The 20,574-nt window shown below is 42.6% G+C and overlaps 1 protein-coding gene across 2 annotated transcripts in view; it reads left to right on the plus strand.

Moving 5' to 3' along the window:
• Positions 1-738: 738 nt before the first annotated feature.
• Positions 739-20,574, plus strand: part of TMEM255B (transmembrane protein 255B) — a 72,102-nt gene continuing 52,266 nt past the window's right edge. For both annotated transcript variants that reach the window (XM_060235087.1, XM_060235088.1), the window contains exons 1-2: positions 739-847; positions 18,981-19,123. In XM_060235087.1, the coding sequence (XP_060091070.1) occupies positions 793-847; positions 18,981-19,123 (198 nt within the window). In that variant the 5' untranslated portion in view covers positions 739-792. The remainder of the gene's footprint in view (positions 848-18,980; positions 19,124-20,574) is intronic.

The following is a 20,574-nucleotide window of genomic DNA, read 5'->3' on the forward strand; positions in this document are numbered from 1 at the left end:
AATTTGAGCAGACTTCGGAGGATGGTGGACGACAGGAGGGCCTGGCCTGACTTTGTCCATGGGGTTGCAAAGAGTCAAACTCGACTGTGCGACTGAACAACAACAACAAAATATCCAGAGGTGCTAAGCTATAGTTTTTGCCCTGACCTGATGGCTAGTCAAATCTCAGAAGCTAATCCGGGTCGGTCAGCCCTGCCTATTACCTGAATGGAGATCACAAAAGAAAAAAAAAAGTCCAGGGTTGTGATGCAGAGGCAGGCAATGGAGAAAACCACCGATGCCTTGCCTTGAAAACCCAAGGGGGGTCGCCCTAACATGGCTGTGACTTAACGCACTTTCCATCGCCAAGGAAAAATCAATCGATCACCTTGTGAATCTCTAATGATCGTTGCGTGGATGGATAGAAAAGGTGTCGATGTCCCTCTCTCCGAAAAAGTGAACGCCCCCTCGGTTGCATGCGTGCGGTTGTGCAGCCTACCCACAGCCCGGGCTTTGGAAGGCAAGGTGGCAACCGACTCGAACTGTACCGAAGCGACCCAGCCCGAGACTGAAGATGCCCATGTGCATTTGGGCCAGATAGGTGCTCTGAGGGATCGCGGAGAGCGCCTTCAGCTTCCTTCTGGAGCGCCAGGTTGGCGCGCCTCGCTCGCTGGCTCCTCCCTTCCCCTCCGGCGCCGCCTTTTCTCTGCCTCCGGCGTTTCTCCTCCTCGGGGGCTGGTGCAGTCCGGGCGGCCGGCTTCTCATGCTGACCACGAGGTCCCGCCGCGGGGAGGAAAGCGGGGCGGCGGGAGGATGCAGTCTTCTGCTGCCCCGATGACGGGACCTTTAGCCATGCTGGATCCCACAGGTAAGTCCTGAGGCGGAGAAGGGCGGAGAAGGGCGGGAGGGAGCTTCAAACCTCCTCTTCAGGCTCTCGCCGCCCGCCCGGTGCACTCGGGAAGGGGAGGACATCCAAAGGCAAGTAGTTTCGGAAGGGGCAGCCTCTGCTTGTTAACGCGGGAGAGTTGCAAGGAGGGGACTGGTTTGATTTCTCTCTCCGCGGGGGACAGTCCTCCGCCAAGATTCCCCCTACAGAAAATTGTGAGATGGAAGGATTTTACATCCTCCCTCCGGCGTGTGGTCTGCTATCTTGCCGGTCTTTTCCCCCCCTTTCCTTTTCCTGGTGTGGATTCAAATCCATGCAACCAAACGGGTGCATGTTACAGCATTAAAAAAAAAAAATGCGTACAGAAGATGTGTTGCTGCGCACGGAGACCGGTATGGCCAACGAGTAGCGAGGGTTTTTTTGTTTTTTTACAGTGCTTAGACGCCCCATTTTCCCTCAGTTGATCATGTGAAAGGAAGGCTCTCATTTATTTTTTTCCTTTGCAACAGTTAGGAAGCCAAGGATGTTGATAGTCTTGGCTCACTCAGGCCTCCACACAGCTCACCAAATCTTATAGATTAACCCCCCACCCCACAAAACCTTCTGGAGGTGTGTTCTAGGTACACCTGCTTGAAAGTACTTCATAGCAAATTGCTTTTGCCTTTGCAGTGATCTGTTGTTTGCTTCCTGACTAATGAGGCCTCCTTCCTCTATTGTTCAATCAAGCCACAACTTTTTCTGCCCTGAGAGGACTGCAGTGTACATAAATCTACACACCTATTTAAAAGGTTGGGGAAATCGTGTCATGTGCTTTGGTGGTGGCAGAAGGCTGACTGTAGTTCAGCTGATTAAGAAATCTTAGGCAGTATTTTTTTTTTTTGAGGTAGCAATCTGGGCAAGTAGTCTAAAGAAAACTTCCCTTGCTAAAATTTTCATTGATCAGTGGTGGAAGAAGAAGAAGAGTTGGCTTTTATACCTTGCTTTTCACTACCTGGAGGAGTCTCAGAGCGACTTACAATCGCCTTCCCTTCCTCTCTCCCTGTGAGATAGATGGGGTTGAGCTCTGAGAGAACTGTGACTGACTCAAGGTCTCCCAGCTGGCTTCATGTGGAGGAGTGGAAAATCAAACCCCGTTCTTCAGATTAGAGTCCACCAGTCTTAACCATTACACCAAGCTGGCTACTCCTATGATATAGCATAATGACATTTGTAACCTGAATAGAATTTATACAATTGTCTGCACACAAGTCAGAGCTGTGATAAAATTTCTACCCAAAAACAACATGTGTTCTACTGAAGGAGTTCATCCTGCTTCCATAAGTATGCAGATGCTTTTTGTTCCATGACACGCAGGATATCCACGGCTTCTGCTTCAAGCAGTTTTTACAGTTTTATGTATACAGAACTGCCTTTTAAGAGCATTGCTTCACTTGAAGCATACCTCTAACATTGCTTGAGTCCATACAAGTGAGAGAATGCAAACACAAATGGTTCACATCCTCTCCCATCACACTTCTGCATCTTGTCTAAAGCCCAAAGTTGTGCAAGAGAAAGTTTATCTCCCCATGGAAGAAACATACATTTCTGGGCTTTGGGCGAGACTTTCAAGTATGGTGAGAAGGCTCTTCTCCTGTTCTCCTCTCTTTGAAAGCCACATGTGGGTATTCCATCATACTTGTGTCTGTCATCTGCAAAAAGTACCATTCATTGCCAAAAGTGTCAGTGCTTCTTGGAATGATTCCTGCAGGGAAAGAATATATATTCAACTGAACCTGAAAATCTGTTATTGACCAGGTCGCTGTTTTCAGTGCCAGGGCATGTGAAACAAGCATAACAAAGAGAATGCCTTTGAACATGTGCAGAATGCATTTCACTTACTGCTAAATAAGTTGCAGCACACATACATATGGGATGTGTGAAGGTATTTGTAGTAAAAGATATAACTTTCTGAGCAGGTTTGAATCTGTCCACATTTTTTAGAAAAAGGAATTTAGGAAATTCTGAGAAGTTTTCCAGTAAGATTTGTGGTTTCTATATAAAAAATATTTCTGGGTTGATGATGGCTTCTGCAGTAAAGTTTCCCTGCCCTCTGCTATATAGCACTCTTCACTTAGAAAGTATTCACACACTCCCTGCCCCCAAGATTGAATAATCTAGAACAGGGGTGGCCAAATTTGTTTAACATAAGAACCACATAGAATAAATGCCAGATGTTTGAGAGCCACAAGACATGGATGTCAGATGTTTGAGAGTGGAAGGAAGGAAATAAAGAAAGCAAACAGATGAAGGGAGGGAGAGGTGGAAAGAAAGCAACTTTAACTTTAAATGCATTCTCCAAGCTGCTGGCTGGCTTGGCTTGGAGAAGTGATTAAAAGAGAGAAATAAGTTCCCCAAGCCAGCCAATGGGATGGTGGGGGGCTTTGAGAACCACACAATATGTGTGAAAGAGCCACATGTGGCTCCCAAGCTGCAGTTTGGCCACCCCTGATCTAGAATAATGTTTGCTTCCAGGTTTTGTTGTCAGATTCATATAGTTTAGAACTAAAATACAGGGCTTTTTTGTTGCAGGAACTCCTTTGCGTATTAGGCCATACCCACCTGATGTAGCCAATCCTCTTGGAGCTTACAGTTGGCGCTGTACTAAGAGCCCTGTAAGCTCTTGGAGGACTGGCTACATCAGGGGTGTGTGGCCTAATATGCAAAGGAGTTCCTGCTACAAAAAATCCCTGCTAAAATATAAAAAAATGAATGGAAAGCATTAAAATATCTGAGTCATTACCATTCCTTTATCTTGGATGGGCAAAAGGAAAGTGGTCTTGAGTAGCTCTACCTGCTTCATGGCATGGTTCAGGGGGCTGTGAAGGCAGGCAACAAAGGTATTTTTAAACCACCTGTTTTACAGAACTTGACCTGGATAGCCCAATCTTGTCAAATCTCAGAAGCTAAGCAGAGTTGGCTGGCTAGTCTTTTTGGATGGAAGACCTCCAAGGAGTATCAAGGTTGTGATGCAGAGGCAGGCAATGGCAAACCATTTCTGTACATCTCTTGCCTTGAAAACCCTATGGGGTTGCCATGAACCAGCTGTGACTCGATCGCACTTTCCACCACCATTTTACAGAACAGATGAAACATGCATTTGAATGTGATTGTGGGAAATATTGGGACAGTGCCCCACTTTTATTTAAAATATCCATTACTGCTTTTTGACATAATTCAAAGTGATTCCAGATGTTTAGATAATGCCAGAAACATTAAACATTAATTCAGTAACAAAATAGATTCAGTCGGCATAATTTCCAAAGGCCTTCTAAAATAACTCAGCCTTAATTTTTTTGCATAAAGAGTATCCAAAGTGTCTTGTACTTCTCAAGGATTGGGGACATCACTGAAAAAGCCCTAGTATAAGTTGAAACCATGCTGATTTCCCTAGGTGGGACTAGGAGCAGCCCTTGTTATGATGAGTACAAAAGTGTTCTTGAAGGATTGTATCAGGGAAGATGGTCCAGGAGGCATGTAGGTCCCAGGATAAGTATGTAGGCCCTCGGTTAAAACCAATGCTTTGAATTGAATTCAGAAACAAAATGGCAGCCAGTGTGAATATTTCAGGGCCTCAGTAATATGGCTGAATTTGCTAGCTCCCATCAGCAACCGGAATGTGCATTCTGTACTAATTGATGTTTTTGAGCCGTTTTCAAAAACTGCACATAGAACACATTACAGTAATCTAGCCTGAAGGTTAGAGTAGTATGGACCACCATAGCTAGATCTGTCCTATCCAGGAAAGGATGCAGTTTTCAAGCTAGATGTAAGGGAAGGGATTTCAAACAACACTACCAGGACCATCACATTGTTAACTGAATCCACTAAAGCTACATCACCGTTTCCCCCCTTTCAGACCATTTGCCTTTCCAACCATCATTACTGCTGCCTTGTCTGAGGTGATAATGAAAAAACTCATCCCTTTACTGAAGCAGCCTTATACAGAATCAGTGCATTGGTCTGTCTAATACAGTATTAGCTGGTTTAAATGGCAGTGACTTTCCAGGGCCTCAGATAGCGAAATTTATTTCCCACCAACTGCTGCATGAGCTGCACCCCTTCCTCCGGTTGTTCATACAGATTTATGTTTTGAGTTATAATGGACTAATATAACAAATGTTAAGTGTTTCCAAAGTGCTGTTACAGCAGCCTCACAATTATTTCTTCAGACTTTTTTTATGTTAAGATGATATTATTTGTATTAAGTAGAATTCATAAGATTAAACAGACAAAATGCACACAATCAGTTTTCAATATTCATAGTACTTTCCAGAATACAAGATGTCCCAAGGAGTTTATGGTATAAGCATTTGACAAAAATGTCAAAAAGAAGACAGGGGATGGCACAGAGATGGGGATAAATTGGAAGATTCTTTATGGAGGAGAGGTGGCTTTTGAGAAGGGAGGTATCACACAGTGTTCTGTAAGCCAGTTTTAGGGGCAATCAGGGACAAAGAAAGGAGTTGCTTGTAGGCATAGGAGAACTTTGAATACTAAAGGTAATGGCAAAGTAAAGGTCACAGGTATGATAAATTTTTGGTGGTGCATGGAGGGGGAAGAAGCTCATTGAGAACTTTGAAGGTAAGCAGGAACGGTTTGTTTTCTATGTAAAAGGGGGCAGGAAATCATTGTGTGGACTTAGAGAGGAATGTCACAAGGTCAAAATGATGCAAAAAGGCAAATTATTTTTGTGGTAGAGTGCTGGACAGAAGTGAGGGTGTTGACATATTAAAAAAGAAGACGAGGGTCCATTAAATTGTGGGTGGAAATGAACTAGAGGTTTCTTTGACGAGGCAGCGACGGAGGGACGTATTTCTGCAGAATCGTTAAAACATGTTTCCTCATTTGTCTGATCCTACATATAGCTTTTCTAATGGCAGTATTTTAATAATCATTACATTTGTTAATTATTTAAAAAGACACAATGCTGCAGGGGTGTTTTTGTATTTTTTCAAACCATATTGCTAAGTTTTGACTCTGTCCATACGTCTGGTTAAAGCTGTTGTGATAGTCACACACAACAACTGATTTTATCTCCATTTTAGCCATTATAGATTCCCTCTGATAACATAGCCTTACTCAGCTTTTTCCTGCCCTTGACTACCCCAGTTGTGTCCTCATATATTAATACAAATGACACGTAGAAGAAAGGTTAGATATTTTATTGCTTTTATGATGTTCATTAAAGCCAATATAAAGTTTTTTAAAAGGGCGTATTGATTCGTGTTTGGCTAATGTCTGTATGATGCAGTGGAATCTTGCCATGACACCAGTATGTAACAATAATTCTTGCATCTTTTCATCCATATCCACCTGAGTTTGGACAGAAAAACGCAAACAATACCTTTGTTTAGTATGCCCCTTCTGCAGCTGAAATACTTTTTAATTAAACAGTGAAATACCAACAAAAGAAGCATCCTGTTACTTTAACCAGTCATTAAATTATTTATTGGAGAAGAAACTGACACCTAAGCAACAGAGTCACAGTGATACTGTGTAGCTGAATTAATAAAGGCACCAAATCTTGGTTTCCCTCATTGTTAAAATTCAGCAGCCTAAAGAACAGAATGCCTAATATATACAGAGAAATTCAACATAAATTCATGATAGAAATAGATTGGTAGAGAGTTCTGTCTTTTGGTCTTCAGTAGTTCCAGATTTAATTATGTTCTTCACACTGGACAAGTCAAGCATTTAAGCAGAGGAAGTAATCACCAAAAGCAGCTCTGATAATCTATTTAGAACATATTAGTTCATCAGATTGATTCTGGGATACAATGCACCATTAATGGGATTAACATTAATCTGTTAAAACTGGCTATAGTAGTTAATTTGATTTCCTAGCTTTACATCAAAAACCATAAAATAGAACCCTTTAAAGATTACTATAGTTAACAAATATTGCATTCTAAAAGTAATTTGTATATCTATATGTATCTTAAAAACTGTCCTTTTTTAAAGCCAGTATCTATACGTGTTAGGGAAATTAAGAGTTCAGGAACTTTTCCTATGAATCCCATCCCCACCCAGTTTGACAAGGGGAGTGGTGAAACTGGCAGAAACCCATAATTTGAGAGAGAAAAATCTGTTCCAAAGTATCTATAATTTATTGAAAGAAAACCATACTGTACAAAATTTACAAGCAAGAAGCAATTTCAGTATTCATTTTACAGAAGGGAAAAAACAAACCAATACGTATAAACAAAGTGCACTTATTACTCATTTAGGAATTATCTTTTATTTAGGAATTCATTCCAGCTGCTCCAGCAGGACCTAGCCACAGTGTTGGCAGAGGTCAGATCTCAAACACGGGTATAGAACCTGGTCCTTTAGAATTCTAATTCCTTTTGAATTCCAATTAACTGTCAATCAAGAAATTGAATGGTCCTGACGAAACTCAGACCTTTCCCCAGTTATTGTATTTCTAGGTTAAAAACACCCTTCCCGTCAAAGCAAAAGGTTGGAGCCACAGGTCCTTCTATCTAGAAGTTTTGACTTTGAGTCTGGAATAGTTCTTTTAGAGCAGAGTACAGAGTGCATTGTCAGGCTGAAGAGCCTCCTGCAACGCCTTATGGCAGAGAATCAAACAGAGAGGCTTTAGCCAATTCAGGCTGCTGAACTGCCCCATCTCTTCTATAATTCTGCCACAACATGTTTAGCAAATTTTTTCAGAGGAAGTAGGTGGCCCTTTGAAAGTGTCATGGTTTACTACTTATATAAGACTAGGAATAAGGCCTGTTGTGAAAATAAATACAGTGGTCCCTAGAAAGAGGCTTTGGGTGAGTGCCCTGGTGTGATCTATCTTTTTTTGGCCTGGCATAGTTGTGTTATGGTATACTATAGAGTATGAGACTCAAGGCGGTCTTTTTCTATAGGGGAAGTGATCTGACTTCGGCTTTCCATCTTCTCCCCCTCCACCCCCTGCAGCCTCTATCTAGGAAAAGTGCAGTCTTTCTCCACAGTGGGGACCAAAGCAGGAGAGAAGCAACCTCTGCAGGGTATAATGATACAGAGTCCACCATTTACTCCAGAAGAACTGATCTCTGCCATTTGGAGAGCAGTTGTAAATCTGTGTGATCTCCAGCCCTCAGCAACTGTGGTTCTCCATGAGGAAATGGCTGGTTTGGAGGGTGGAGTCTATGGAATTGTACCTGTCTGAGGTACCACCCCTCCTCAAACCCTGCCCTCTTCAAGCTGCACCCATCAAATTGCCAGGCATTTCCCAACCTGGAGTTGGCAACCATATCTCCTTCCCAGCCAACCATCATCCTACCTTTATCTGCCCCTCTGACTTTTCCCTCCCTGCAGCCTCAACCTAGGAAAAGTATAGTCTTTCTCTGCAGTGAGGACCAAAAAAGCTTACATCATTCTCCTCTCCCCTTTGATCTGCACAACAACCCTGTGAGGAGGGTTGGGCTGCAATTCTGTGAATGGTCTGAAATCACCCACTCAGCTTGTAGAGCAAGACCCTGGTCTGGCAGACCCTGCTCTGAAGTACTAACTGCTATATCACACTGGCTGTCCTAGGGTGGCTGCTGCTGAACAGTAGGAAGCAGCCAGGCCTAGTTATATCATGCCAGTGAGGTGGCATCAAGTCACCCAGATTATAATGCCAGGCCTAAGGTAGCCAACCTTCAGGTGAAGATCTCCTCATATCACAACTGAACTCCAGACAACAGATACCTCTCCCCCTAAAGAAAATAACTTGTCTGGAGGGTGGACTTTGTGGCATTATAGTCAGTTGAGGCCTCTACCCTCCCTAAACTCTGCTTTCCATAGACTCCACCACACCATAGACTCCACCACATTTAGAAATTACCCACCAACCTGGAGCTGGCAAGCTTAGTCAGTACCGGCCCCAATGAGTTCTCCCTCATTCTGAGAGAACTGTGACTGGCCCAAGGTCACCTAGCAAGCTTCATGTGAAGGAGTGGGGAATAACCTGGTTCTCCAAATTATCGTCTGCCACTTTTAACTACTACTCCAGATTGGCTCAGCCAGCCCCTATTTTTTTTTCTGTTGCATGGCCAGCCCTCACAGAGGATCCAAAGAAATCACATTCTCCTAGTGTTCTTAAACCTAGACCTATTATGTAGGGGAAAGTGACCTGGAAATATCATTGTTGCAAAATATTTCTTAAAGGCTTACATCTACATTGACACATTGGCCAAGGACAAAATAACATGGCTTAACTTTTGCCTTTTGTATATTATAAATGCACCCTACTCCATTTCCTTTTGTAACTGTTTATGTAGGACATTGGACTTTATCTGTAAGCAAAGGCAACACAAGGAAAACCATTGTAGAAGTGCTAGACCACTTTTAAGAGACAGAATAGTCTACCTATCTATGATGCACTTTAAAGAGTCTATAAATGCCACTGTAAGTGATATCTTTTGTTGGATAATTTATTTGACTATCCAGTTTCTTCCTATAATGATTGGACTATCAAAAGGGCCAAAGTTTTGAGGTGAATAGATACTCTGTAAATATCTTTCTCTTTCCCCATAGACACATATAAATATTTTAAAATATACTGTTTATCTGTAAGAGGTGTGGTCATCTGATTTCATTATCCAACATCACAGACTCTGACACAAAGGACTGCGGCTGAATTACAACAGTAATGAATGGGAGATTACCTTTTCTCACACTGTAGATTTGTTACTTAATTTAAATAAATTTACATTACTAAACCATGAGTATTCAACTACGTTTATTGAACTCCATGTGGATTCAAAATCTTCCTCAAAAGTCTCTTTAGAGACTTTGGAACACCATTTTCAGAAGGCTGTGAATTTAGATAAGAAGCTGGTGTATGGGCTGCTGTGTTTTAAACACTGAGAGATTTACTGTGATTTATGCCCAGGATTATCTGATTATGCATAGAGAATCTGGGTGGTGGAAGAAGGGTTGCCTGATCTGACTCAGGAAATATCTGGGGACTTTGGAGTAGAAACAGGAGACTTTGGGGGTGGAACTAGGAGCAAGATTGTGGCAAGCATGATTGAACTCTGAAGGGAGTTCTGGCCATCATATTTAAAGGGACTGCATTCCTTTTAAATGCCTTCCCTCCATTGGAAATAATGGAGAATGGTGGCACCTTCTTTTGAGGCTCATAGAATTGAACCCTCTGGTCCAACCTTATTGAAACCTGGGGTGGGGGGGGGTTGAGGAGAGGCACCAGAAACTATCTTGAAAAATTGGTGCCTCTATCTCAAAAAACAGGGGGCCCCAAGCCCCAGATACCCACAGATTGATTTTCCATTATACCCTTTGGGAACTGGTCTTCATAGAGTACAATGGAGTGGCCAGAGGACATTTCCTTCCCCCTTCTGATAACCCTGAAATGGTGGGAGGGCCTCCAAATTAGGGGATCCCCTGCCCCCCATTGAGGATTGGCAACCCCAGGGCTTTTTTTGAGCAGGAATGCAGTCCCAGCTGGCTTGGTGTCAGAGGGTGTGGCCTAATATGTAAATGCATTCCTGCTGGGCTTTTTCTACAGAAAAGTCCTGTGTGAAACAATGGTGACATCAGGGGTGTGTGGCCTAATATGCAAATGAGTTCCTGCTGGGCTTTTTCTATCAAAAAAAGCCCTGGGCAACCTTATTACATCATGAAAACCAGGGCATTATGAAGAATTTCTGACAAAAGGAAAATAGGTATGAAGAAAGCTTCTATTATGCTTCACTCACATTTGAGTCACACATTCAAAACTTGTATGCCAAGAATGGAACCTCTTGATTTTGACATTTAGGGACAATGTTGCCATGTCAGAGGTATTGAATGACTGAGCTTGGGGATGGATGCACAACACAGAATTTTGCTAATAATATGGCCCACTATAGGGATATAGAACTTCTAAATGCATATGTTAAGTGTTTGGTGGTATTAGCACTTGCCTTATAAAGCCAGTTTTAGAGCATGCTGAAAAGTGTTCAAATGAATGGCGGTTTAGAAGCAACATTAGCTACCTCTTACATTTTTGATGTAGTACCTATTACTGCAGTATCCAAGCGCTATCATTGTCTTGCCAATGGAAGCAGTCAAGCATAAATATTAGCTCACTGTAATGGAATCAACTCACGTGCCTATCATCCCCAAAACAGCTTTATTGATTTATTGTGTATGGGTTGAAGATGCCTAACAAAAGCTGCTGATAGTTGCTTATGTTGTACAACAGTATGAAAATGCCATGAGTAGAAGACAGGCAAATGTGCAAGTTCTTGCTGGTAGGTGGTACAGTGGGTCTCCATCTGTTATCTCCATTTCCATCTACACATTTTAGAAATCATGTTAGTAGTAGATAGGGGGCCCCTATCATCATCAAGCCACATTCCAAAGTGACAGCTGCCCCACCCACACATGCACACAAAAACGAACGCTGTATGTTTCCTCATGGGGAAGTGACGCAACAGTCCCTGAGGGGGCGGCTAGGGATCCGCCCCCCCAAGGAAAGCCGGCTGTTTCCTAAGGGGGAAAGGAGGGTCAGCCACTGGTGTAGCAGGCTTCATATTGTTTGGGGGGAAAGCGTGTTTTGCAACACAGACATTTTTTTAGAGAATTGTGGAGATGCAACGGTTCTAAGCAGCCATAGTTTGGAGAGGAGACATACCCAACGGATAAAATGATGGCTTTAAAACTGAGCATGGCTAACCTTATATGTGTAACGTCCCTTTAACATCAGGTTGCGTGTCGGTACAACTCATGCTCTTTAACTTGTTCATTAATGATCTGGAGTCGGAAGTAAGCAGCAAAGTGTCCAAGTTTGCAGATGACACTAAATTGTTCAGGGTGGTGAGAACCAGAGAGGATTGCGAGGCACTCCAAAGGGGTCTTTTGAGGCTGGGTGAGTGGGGTGACAACGTGGCAGATGAGGTTCAACGTGGCCAAGTGCAAAATAATGCACATCGGGGGCCAAGAATCCCTGCTACAAATACAAGTTGATGGGGGTGTGAACAGGTAGAGACTGACTGAGAGAGAGAGAGAGAGATCTTGGGGTCGTGGTAGATAACTCACTGAAAAAAAATGTCAAGACAGTGTGCGATTGCAATAAAAAAGGCCAGCGCCACGCTGGGAATTATTAGGAAGGGGATTGAAAACAAAGCAGCCGGTATCATAATGCACCCCCCCCTGTATAAATTGATGGTGTGGACTCATTTGGAATACTGTGTACAGTTCTGGTCACCGCACCTCAAAAAGGGTATTATAGCATTGGAAAAGTGTAAAAAAGGGCAACTAGAACAATTAAAGGTTTGGAACACTTTCCCTATGAAGAAAGGTTAAAACGCTTGGGGCTCTTCAGCTCGGAGAAACGTCGACTGCAGGGTGACATGATAGAAGTTTACAAGATTATGCATGGGATGGAGAAAGCAGAGAAAGAGGTACTTTTCTCCCTTTCTCACAATACAAGAACTTGTGGGCATTAAATGAAATTGCTGATCAGGCAGGTTAAAACAAATAAAAGGAAGTACTTCTTCACCCAAAGGGTGATTAACATGTGGAATTCACCATCGCAGGAGGTGGTGGCAGCTACAAGCATAGCCTGCTTTAAGAGGGGATTGGATAAAAATATGGAGCAGAGGTCCAACAGCGGCTATTAGCCACAGTTTATATATATGTGTGTGTGTACATACACACACACATATATTGGGCACTGTGTGACACAGAGTTCGTTGGCCTGATCCAACACGGCTTCTCTTACGTTCTTATCATGATCTGCAACTTGTGTTTCACAACGTGGTGCACGCTTAAAGTCACTGTTAATTACGTACTTGATCCCTTTTTAAGATTGGCAATGTGTGGTGATTAACACGTAGAATTCACTGCCGCAGGAGGTGGTGGAGGCTACAAGCATAGCCAGCTTCAAGAGGGGATTGGATAAAAATATGGAGCAGAGGTCCATCAGTGGCTATTAGCCACAGCATTTTATTGGAAAAGTCTGGGGCAGTGATGCTCTGTATTCTCGGTGCTTGCGGGGGGGGGGGGGCAAAGTGGAAGGGCTTCTAGCACCACTTGTGAACCTTCTGATGGAACATGGGTTTTGTTTGGGGTTTTTTTGCCACTGTGTGATACAGAGTGTCGGCCTGATCCAACACGGTTTCTCTCATGTTCTTATTATGATCTGGAACTTGTGTTTCACAACTTGGTGCACGCTTAAAGTCACTGTTACTTACTTGATCCCTTTTTAAGATTGGCAATGTGTGGTGATTAACATGTGGAATTCACCGCTGCAGGAGGTGGTGGCAGTTACAAGCATAGCCTGCTTTAAGGGGCGGGGGGTAGATGAAAATATGGAGCAGAGGCTATAAGCCACAATGTATATATTTGGCCACTGTGTGACACAGAATGTTGGATTGGATGGGCCATAGGCCTGATCCAACATGGCTTCTCTTATGCTCTCAGTGTGTTTTACGAGGGGAAACTGTTGCAAAGACATTCATGACTAGTTCTGCAACCCATTCTAATAACTCTGCCCCGTTAATTATTAATTGCAAACACCTGCAGTTTCTTATTAACATTAAAACCTATCTTTCTAGCAGCTTCAGCAACCTGTTCTCAGACGATCATGAAAACTGTCTCTCATCCTCTGCAAGCGCAGGGAGGTTACCAGTCTCTAGGCTGGAGAATCTAGCTCTGGCTGTCAAAACAAAACTCACAACCTTGCAAATGATTTCTCACAGAACTGTGTCTGGGAAAGTGAAATCTAAGGTATCGTTTTCCACCTTCTAAGTCGATTGATCTTATATATTGCTAGTTGTGAGACAAAAGTATTTAACCCCACAAACTGTCCTAAAAGGTCAACTGCTCAAGGTCAGTGATTTTATGGTGAGAACTGTAGAAATGTATACCTCCCAGATGTAGGAGAGCACATACCTATGCTTCAGCAAGAATCGTGACAAAATATGGATATTATTAAAGCTAACACAGCTTAGACTGGACAAGAAAAACAGAGAGAAGCGAGGAAATTAGGTTCTCACACAATATATTTTCAGAGTCAAGTTGCCATATATTTTCTGAGTCCCCCACCCACCCTCAAATAACTATATTAATGATGTGTGAAGGACCATCTTTAATGCAGCAAAACTTTTAAGATCCAGTGTTAGCATACAACTTTCAACATCATGGCATCCCAGCTCAATGATTATCAAGGTAAGAAATTTTGTGGTGTGTGTGTGTGGGGTGGGGTTGTGTGGATGTAGAACTACCAGCTGCAATATATAGATGGAACACTACTACTGGAGTAGTGATGCTCTGTATTCTTGGTACTTGGGGGGCAACTGTAGGAGGGCTTCTGGAGTTCTGGCCCAGTGGTGGGCCTGCTGATGGTTTTGGGCCACTATGTGACACAGAGTGTTGGACTGGATGTGCCTTTGGCCTGATCCAGCATGACTTCTCTTATGTTTTTATGACCATCCTCAAGAGCACTGTTATGAGGCAAAATATGTCCTAATTTTTATTTGCAGTGTGTAGTTTTAATGATTCTTTGATCTTGTCCAGAAAACAAAATGGAATAGACTTGTTGGCTGGTAGCTTGGGGTTCAATTTCCTTAAGTATTTTCATGGCTTTTTTTGAGCAGGAACGCACGGGAACACAGTTCCGGCTGGCTTGGTGGCAGGGGTGTGTGGCCTAATATGCAAATGAGTTCCTTTGGGCTTTTCTACAAAAAAGTCTTTTCAAAACAATTGTGATGTCAGGGGGTGTGGTGTAATATTCAAATGAACTCCTGCTGTTTTTTCCCTACAAAAACAGCCCTTAGTATTAGTACTTGATGACATTTAAACAATTCTGCTCAATGTATATTTTTATTTTGGGCAACTAATGACTTTAAATTCCAGTAAACACATTTTTATTTTTTATTTAGTATATATATTGTGTTAATTCTACGCTCAAATTAAGGCTGAATTTGGCCCGTGCATTCCAAAGTATAGGGTATGTGGTTATGAAAAGCCTGGAGTTCTTAAATGGAAGAAGTGTCACTGAAGGGAGTGACAATCATTTCCAGAGGGCTAAACTGTTTTCTGTTGTGATTCCTCACCCCCCTGCCTTTATTGGATTCGCAGTTCAAAGCACTAGCCTGACCCTCAAGAATTCTTGTCACTTTCAATTCATGCTTCAGTTCTCTCAATCTTTTGAAGAGAAATGTCATTTTTCTTCAGTAGTAACATGCATTTAAAAAGTCCTTTTGAGAGTAATCAAGCCAATTGTGCCTTAGGCATTCAACCGCTAGGCCCGAGGCCGCTGCCCCTGTCATTTCTGTTATTGTCTCCGTCTCATTGCTACCACCCACTCCCTGGGAACAGAGGAAACTAATGCTTCTTGTACCTTTTCACTCCCCCAAGCCTCTCTAAAACAAGCATAGCAAGCCATATGTGCCATATAGGGGGTGCTGAACTTTTTGTAAGGTTCATTCCTCTTGTGAGAATTCAGCTATCCTTTTGGTTGCTCTGGAAATCAAAATCTCTATAGGGCAGGGGTGTCAAACATGTGGCCCGGGGAGGGCTCCTATCAGGCCCCCAAGCAACTGGTTGTCATTTGCTTCTTTCTCCCTCTCTCTTGCTTCCTTCTGCATCACAGCTTGCTTTGCAAAGGCTTGCTCAACTGCACAGGAACTACAGAGCAAAACCTCTATTTTCTCCATTGGCTGAGGCCCCTCCCTTGGGGAGGAAGGGGGGAGGGAGAGCTTGTTTTTCCAGGCTCTTTCAATCACAAAACAGCTACTGAGCCAAGCCTCTCTCCCCTCTATTGGCTGAGGCTACCTCCCATCCTCTGGGGAAGGAAGGAAAGATCCGCAACTTCCTTTGCTTAGTGCTCTGGATCCCATGGTAGAAATACAAAGAAAGCACATCTAAGACCAACAAGTGCTAACGTTTTAAGCATGTTTTAAGTTTATATATATACACACATTCAGGTGTATGTGTGTGTGTGTGTGTGTGTGTGTGTATAGGGGGGATCTGGGGGGGCAGAGGGGGGTGCTTGCCCCAGGCACCGACAGAGGGGGGTGCCAAATTGGTTATGAAGTCCATTGTACTCTATGGGACCATAAAATAGAATGGCCCATAAGGGGGCGCCATTTTTTAATTTTGCCCCCCCTCAAAAACATGTAGGTCTGGTCCTGTATATATATATAAATTGTGTTTGTCTGTGTCCTTTATAAAGTTTATATCACTGCTACCTACTCTTAAACAGGTACACACATGGCCTGGCCCAACCTGACATGGCTCGGCCCAACAAGGTCTCATTATGTCAGATCTGGCCTTCATAACAGATGAGTTCGACACTGCTGCTCTAGGGGGCTTGGGGAAGTGGAGATGGCACATCAGTTCATTGGGCTTAAGGGCTGGGGCAGAGGTGGCAGTTAGGTAAGGACGGTGGCATGTGGGAGTGGCAGGTTGCTGTTATCCCAAATCCACCACTGGAGGCAACTGCCTTACCTCTCTTCTTGGATGACTCCTGTTTTGTAAAGATTCATGGTGGTCCTTAGGTACATCTTGTCTTTCTTCAGCATCCAGGTGTTTCATGCGCATCCCATATCCATTTTTTAAAAAGAAAAAGCAGCTTTAGGAGATAGGACTTAGACTGTGGTAGTGTTTGGAAAGAGGATACTTGTCTCCACTGCTTCTCTTGTACCACCAGCTGATCTTTCTCCTAGAGATTTTCAAATGCAAGTATTTTAAAGTAAACACTGCAGTAATCCACTGTTTCTAAAGTAGCTTTAGGAGATGGGACTTAGATTGCAGTAGTATTTGGAAAGAAAGGATACTTGTGTCCACTGCTTCTCTGCAACCACCAGCTGATCTTTCTCCTTGAGATTTTAAAATGCAAGTATTTTAGAATAAACATTGTAGTAATCTAGCCACAAGCATTAGAACATTATGCAGTGGTAGGGGGACCACTAGTGTTGCCAGATCTGAGTAGGGAAATACCTGGAGATTTGGGGGATGGAGCCTGAGGAGGGCAGAGTTTGGGAAGGGGAAGGACTTCAGAGAGGTATAACGGCATAGAGTCTACCTGCTAAAGTGACCATTTTCTCTCAGTGAACTGATCTCTGTTGCCCAGAGATCAGCTGTAATAGCAGGAAATCTCCAGCCACCACCTGGATGTTGACAATCCAAGGAACTACAAGCTCTGGGTTGGTTTGGAGTAGAAAAGTACTGGATGTGGCAAGCACTCTAAACAGTCCACAAGTTGATTTTACTAAATGTAAGAAAGGGCAAGTCCATTGGGCTTGCATGGAACACTGATCTAGACCCCATAACCACATACATCTTGCCTTTCAGCATCACAAGTTAACAAATTAAAATGCAGATTAACAAATTAAAACATGCATAATAAAATCATATTTTAAAACCATTATAGCTAACCATATAACAACACATCATTAAAACAAATAAACTAGAGCTTAAAAACATACAAAGACATAAAAACAACAGCTGAAACACTGGAAGGAAGGATCATTGAAGGAATACCAAACAAAACAAAACAAAAAGTTTTTGTGGGCTGGTGGAAGATGGCAGCAGAAGGGACAGATGAATCTTCTCCAAGGAGAAAGCCCCAGAGTTTTGGTGCCATGACTGAGAAGGACCAGATACATGCAGTGAGACCAATCCCATATATGTTTATTCTGAAGTAAATCCTAGTGAATTTAATTCAAGTTTATTCCAAATAAGTTTGCATAGAATTGTCTCCTTAGGTTTTTGAAGCCAGTGTTGTACTTCACTATTTTGAATTATGCTTGAATTAATGTTTATCTTTATGGGACTCAAAATAGTGCCATACTTACTGGGACATGAGCCCTTTTTTCTTTGGATTTCCGGCTTTAACAACTAAGGTAGTATAAATACAAGACACTTTCGAGTCGACCAGAGGTGGAGTTCTAGCAGAAGCTCCTTTGCATAGTAGGCCACACACCCCTGATGTAACCAATCCTCCAATCTTATTTTTTGTAAGCTCTTGGAGAATTGGCTAAGTCAGGGGTGTGTGGCCCAATATGCAAATGAGCTCCTGCTAGAATTCTACCCCTGCTTTTGACCATAGTATTCACTTATGCAAGCTTCTTGTTTCTTGCCCTGAGCTACTTCACAAGGTTACCATGAGGCTAACAGACCACTCCAAACTCCTTAGACTCAATATAGAATCATAAAGTTGGAAGGGACCTCAACTTTATGCACAATAGTCCAACCCCCTGTACAATAAACAAAGATGTACCAGTATGAGTTTGTGTATCTCCCTAGTCTCATTTAAATGGTGTTACTACAAATGCAGTATTTTAGCATGCCAATGCAAAGTTTATGTAAGCTACAGATCTTTGGCATTCTACCACTGCATACATGCTAACACTGCATCTCCAGTTTAAATGAAGCATGTTGTATACATTTTAAAAATATATCTTATGGCATTGTGTGTGGCATAACTAGGAGATCTTAGGATTGTCTGGCAGCCTGAAGCTCTAGAGCCAGTTTGATGTGGTGGTTAAGTGCGCAGACTCTTATCTGGGAGAACCAGGTTTGATTCCCCACTCCTCCACTTGCGCCTGCTGGAATGGGCTTGGGTCAGCCATCGCTCTCACAGGATTTGTCCTTGAAAGGGCAGCTGCTGTAAGAGCTCTCTCAGCCCTACGTACTTCACCGGGTGTCTGTTGTGGGGTGGGAATGTAAAGGAGATTGTGACCACTCTGAGACTCAGAGTATAGGGTGGGATATAAATCCATCGTCGTCGTCGTCATCATCTTCTTCTCCTCCTCCTCTCTTTTAGTGTTATGCAGCAAGCCAGTCATTTTTTTGGGGGAGGGGGAGAGCTATGACTAAACCAAGGTCACTCAGCTTGGCTTCAAGTGGAAGAAGGCAAAATCAAATCTGGTTCTCCAGATTAGAGCCCGTCGCTAACTATTGTACTACACTAGCTCCCTGGCATGGCATACATATTCAGCATCACGCTATTAATTTTTCTTCAAAAGTGTCACTTTTAAATCGTGTCTTAACATAGAGTTGGGCACAAATGTAACAAATCTACTACTGTCTTGGAATAATTAACTTTTGTATGTTACATATGTATTTATATATGTTTTTCCTACAGGGCACTTTGCCAAAAGAAAGAAAACTTCTCTTTGGTTCACCATTGCTTTGTTGGTAGTATCTACTTTCATACTGACCATTGGCCTTGCAGCTACAACAAGAACAGAAAATGTAACCGTGGGAGGCTATTACCCAGGAATAATCGTAAGTGAAGTAGAAATGATGTGTCACATATTCCACTGTTCACTATGCTATACTATGAACTAGACCAGGGGTCCCTGGTTTTGTTGAATCTGCAGGCACTATAGGAATACAGTGGATATCACAACAAAATTGCTGGCATGGAGGAGAGGAGGTGAACCCATCATTAAATGGCTACCCTGGTGGCTGAATCCAATCACAAAAGCCTTGCAAGGTTCTACAAAATGTTAATAGGTTCCAAGCCAAGCATCCTGCTATGATGGAAGTAACTGGTTTCAAATGGCTGCACCTTGCAGATGTAAAAAGTGATACTTCATGGGTGAAAGCAAATTCCTACTCTGCTGGAGGAAAGCCAGCAATGACTCTGCATTGAGGAGGAGATGCTTTGGGGGAGAAGTGAGTCAGTGCCAGGAAATACATTGGCAGACATCATGGTATCCATGGGTACCACTGTGGGAACCACTTCATTGTCCATTTAGATGAACAGTAAGAACCGTAAATCTGTTGGGGTACTTCAGCCTAAATTTCTGCATCTGTGTTTCTGCCTGTGATGTCAGTATGAGTGACATCATAGAATCATAGAGCTGGAAGGGACCTCTACGGTCATCTAATTCAACCCCCTGCACAATGCAGGAAACTCACAAATACCTCCCTCTAAACTCACAGGATCTTCATTGCTGTCAGATGGCCATCTAGCCTCTGTTTAAAAACCTCCAAGGAAGGAGAGCCCACCACCTCCTGAGGAAGCCTGTTCCACTGAGGAACCATTCTAACTGTCAGGAAATTCTTCCTAATGTTGAGCCAGAAACTCTTTTGATTTAATTTCAACCCATTCGTTCTAGTCCTACCTTCTGGGGCCACAGAAAACAATTCCACACCATCCTCTATATGACAGCCCTTCAAGTACTTGAAGATGGTGATCATATCACCTCTCAGTTTTGTGACTTACTGCTGTCTGTGACCAATGAGCAGGTTATGTGAAATCTGAGGGAAAATAGCTCTACCTATTGTTAATGGGTTGTTAATGCTTGTGCATGAAGGAAATAGAGTACACATATTGAAAGATAACTGTCCATACTCAAACTAAAGGACAAGTTGGATGAATGCAGACCATGCTAGGAATATTGGTAGGAATGTTGCGACATCAGCTGCATTTCTCCCTTGCAAGTAATATTTAATAGGGAGAGCCTAAGTGACAATTATTTCCCACTGTATTTAACATAAATAGATTTATGGTGCATTAACTACGGGAATACAAAATGAGCTCAAGTTAATCTATCTGTGCTGTAAGATGTCTTATTTCAGCATTACACTATGATTGAAGATGTTTTCATCCAGAAGAGAAGAAAAAATGTGCTCCAAAGAAAATTAATTAAGAAATAAGACAATTCTGTAAACGTCCTGAATATTTTAGGTGTTTTATTTAATTAGTGAACTTTTATTTTTATTAATGT

This window comes from Heteronotia binoei, chromosome 3 (genome assembly GCF_032191835.1).
Source record: "Heteronotia binoei isolate CCM8104 ecotype False Entrance Well chromosome 3, APGP_CSIRO_Hbin_v1, whole genome shotgun sequence".
Lineage (NCBI taxonomy): Eukaryota > Metazoa > Chordata > Lepidosauria > Squamata > Gekkonidae > Heteronotia > Heteronotia binoei.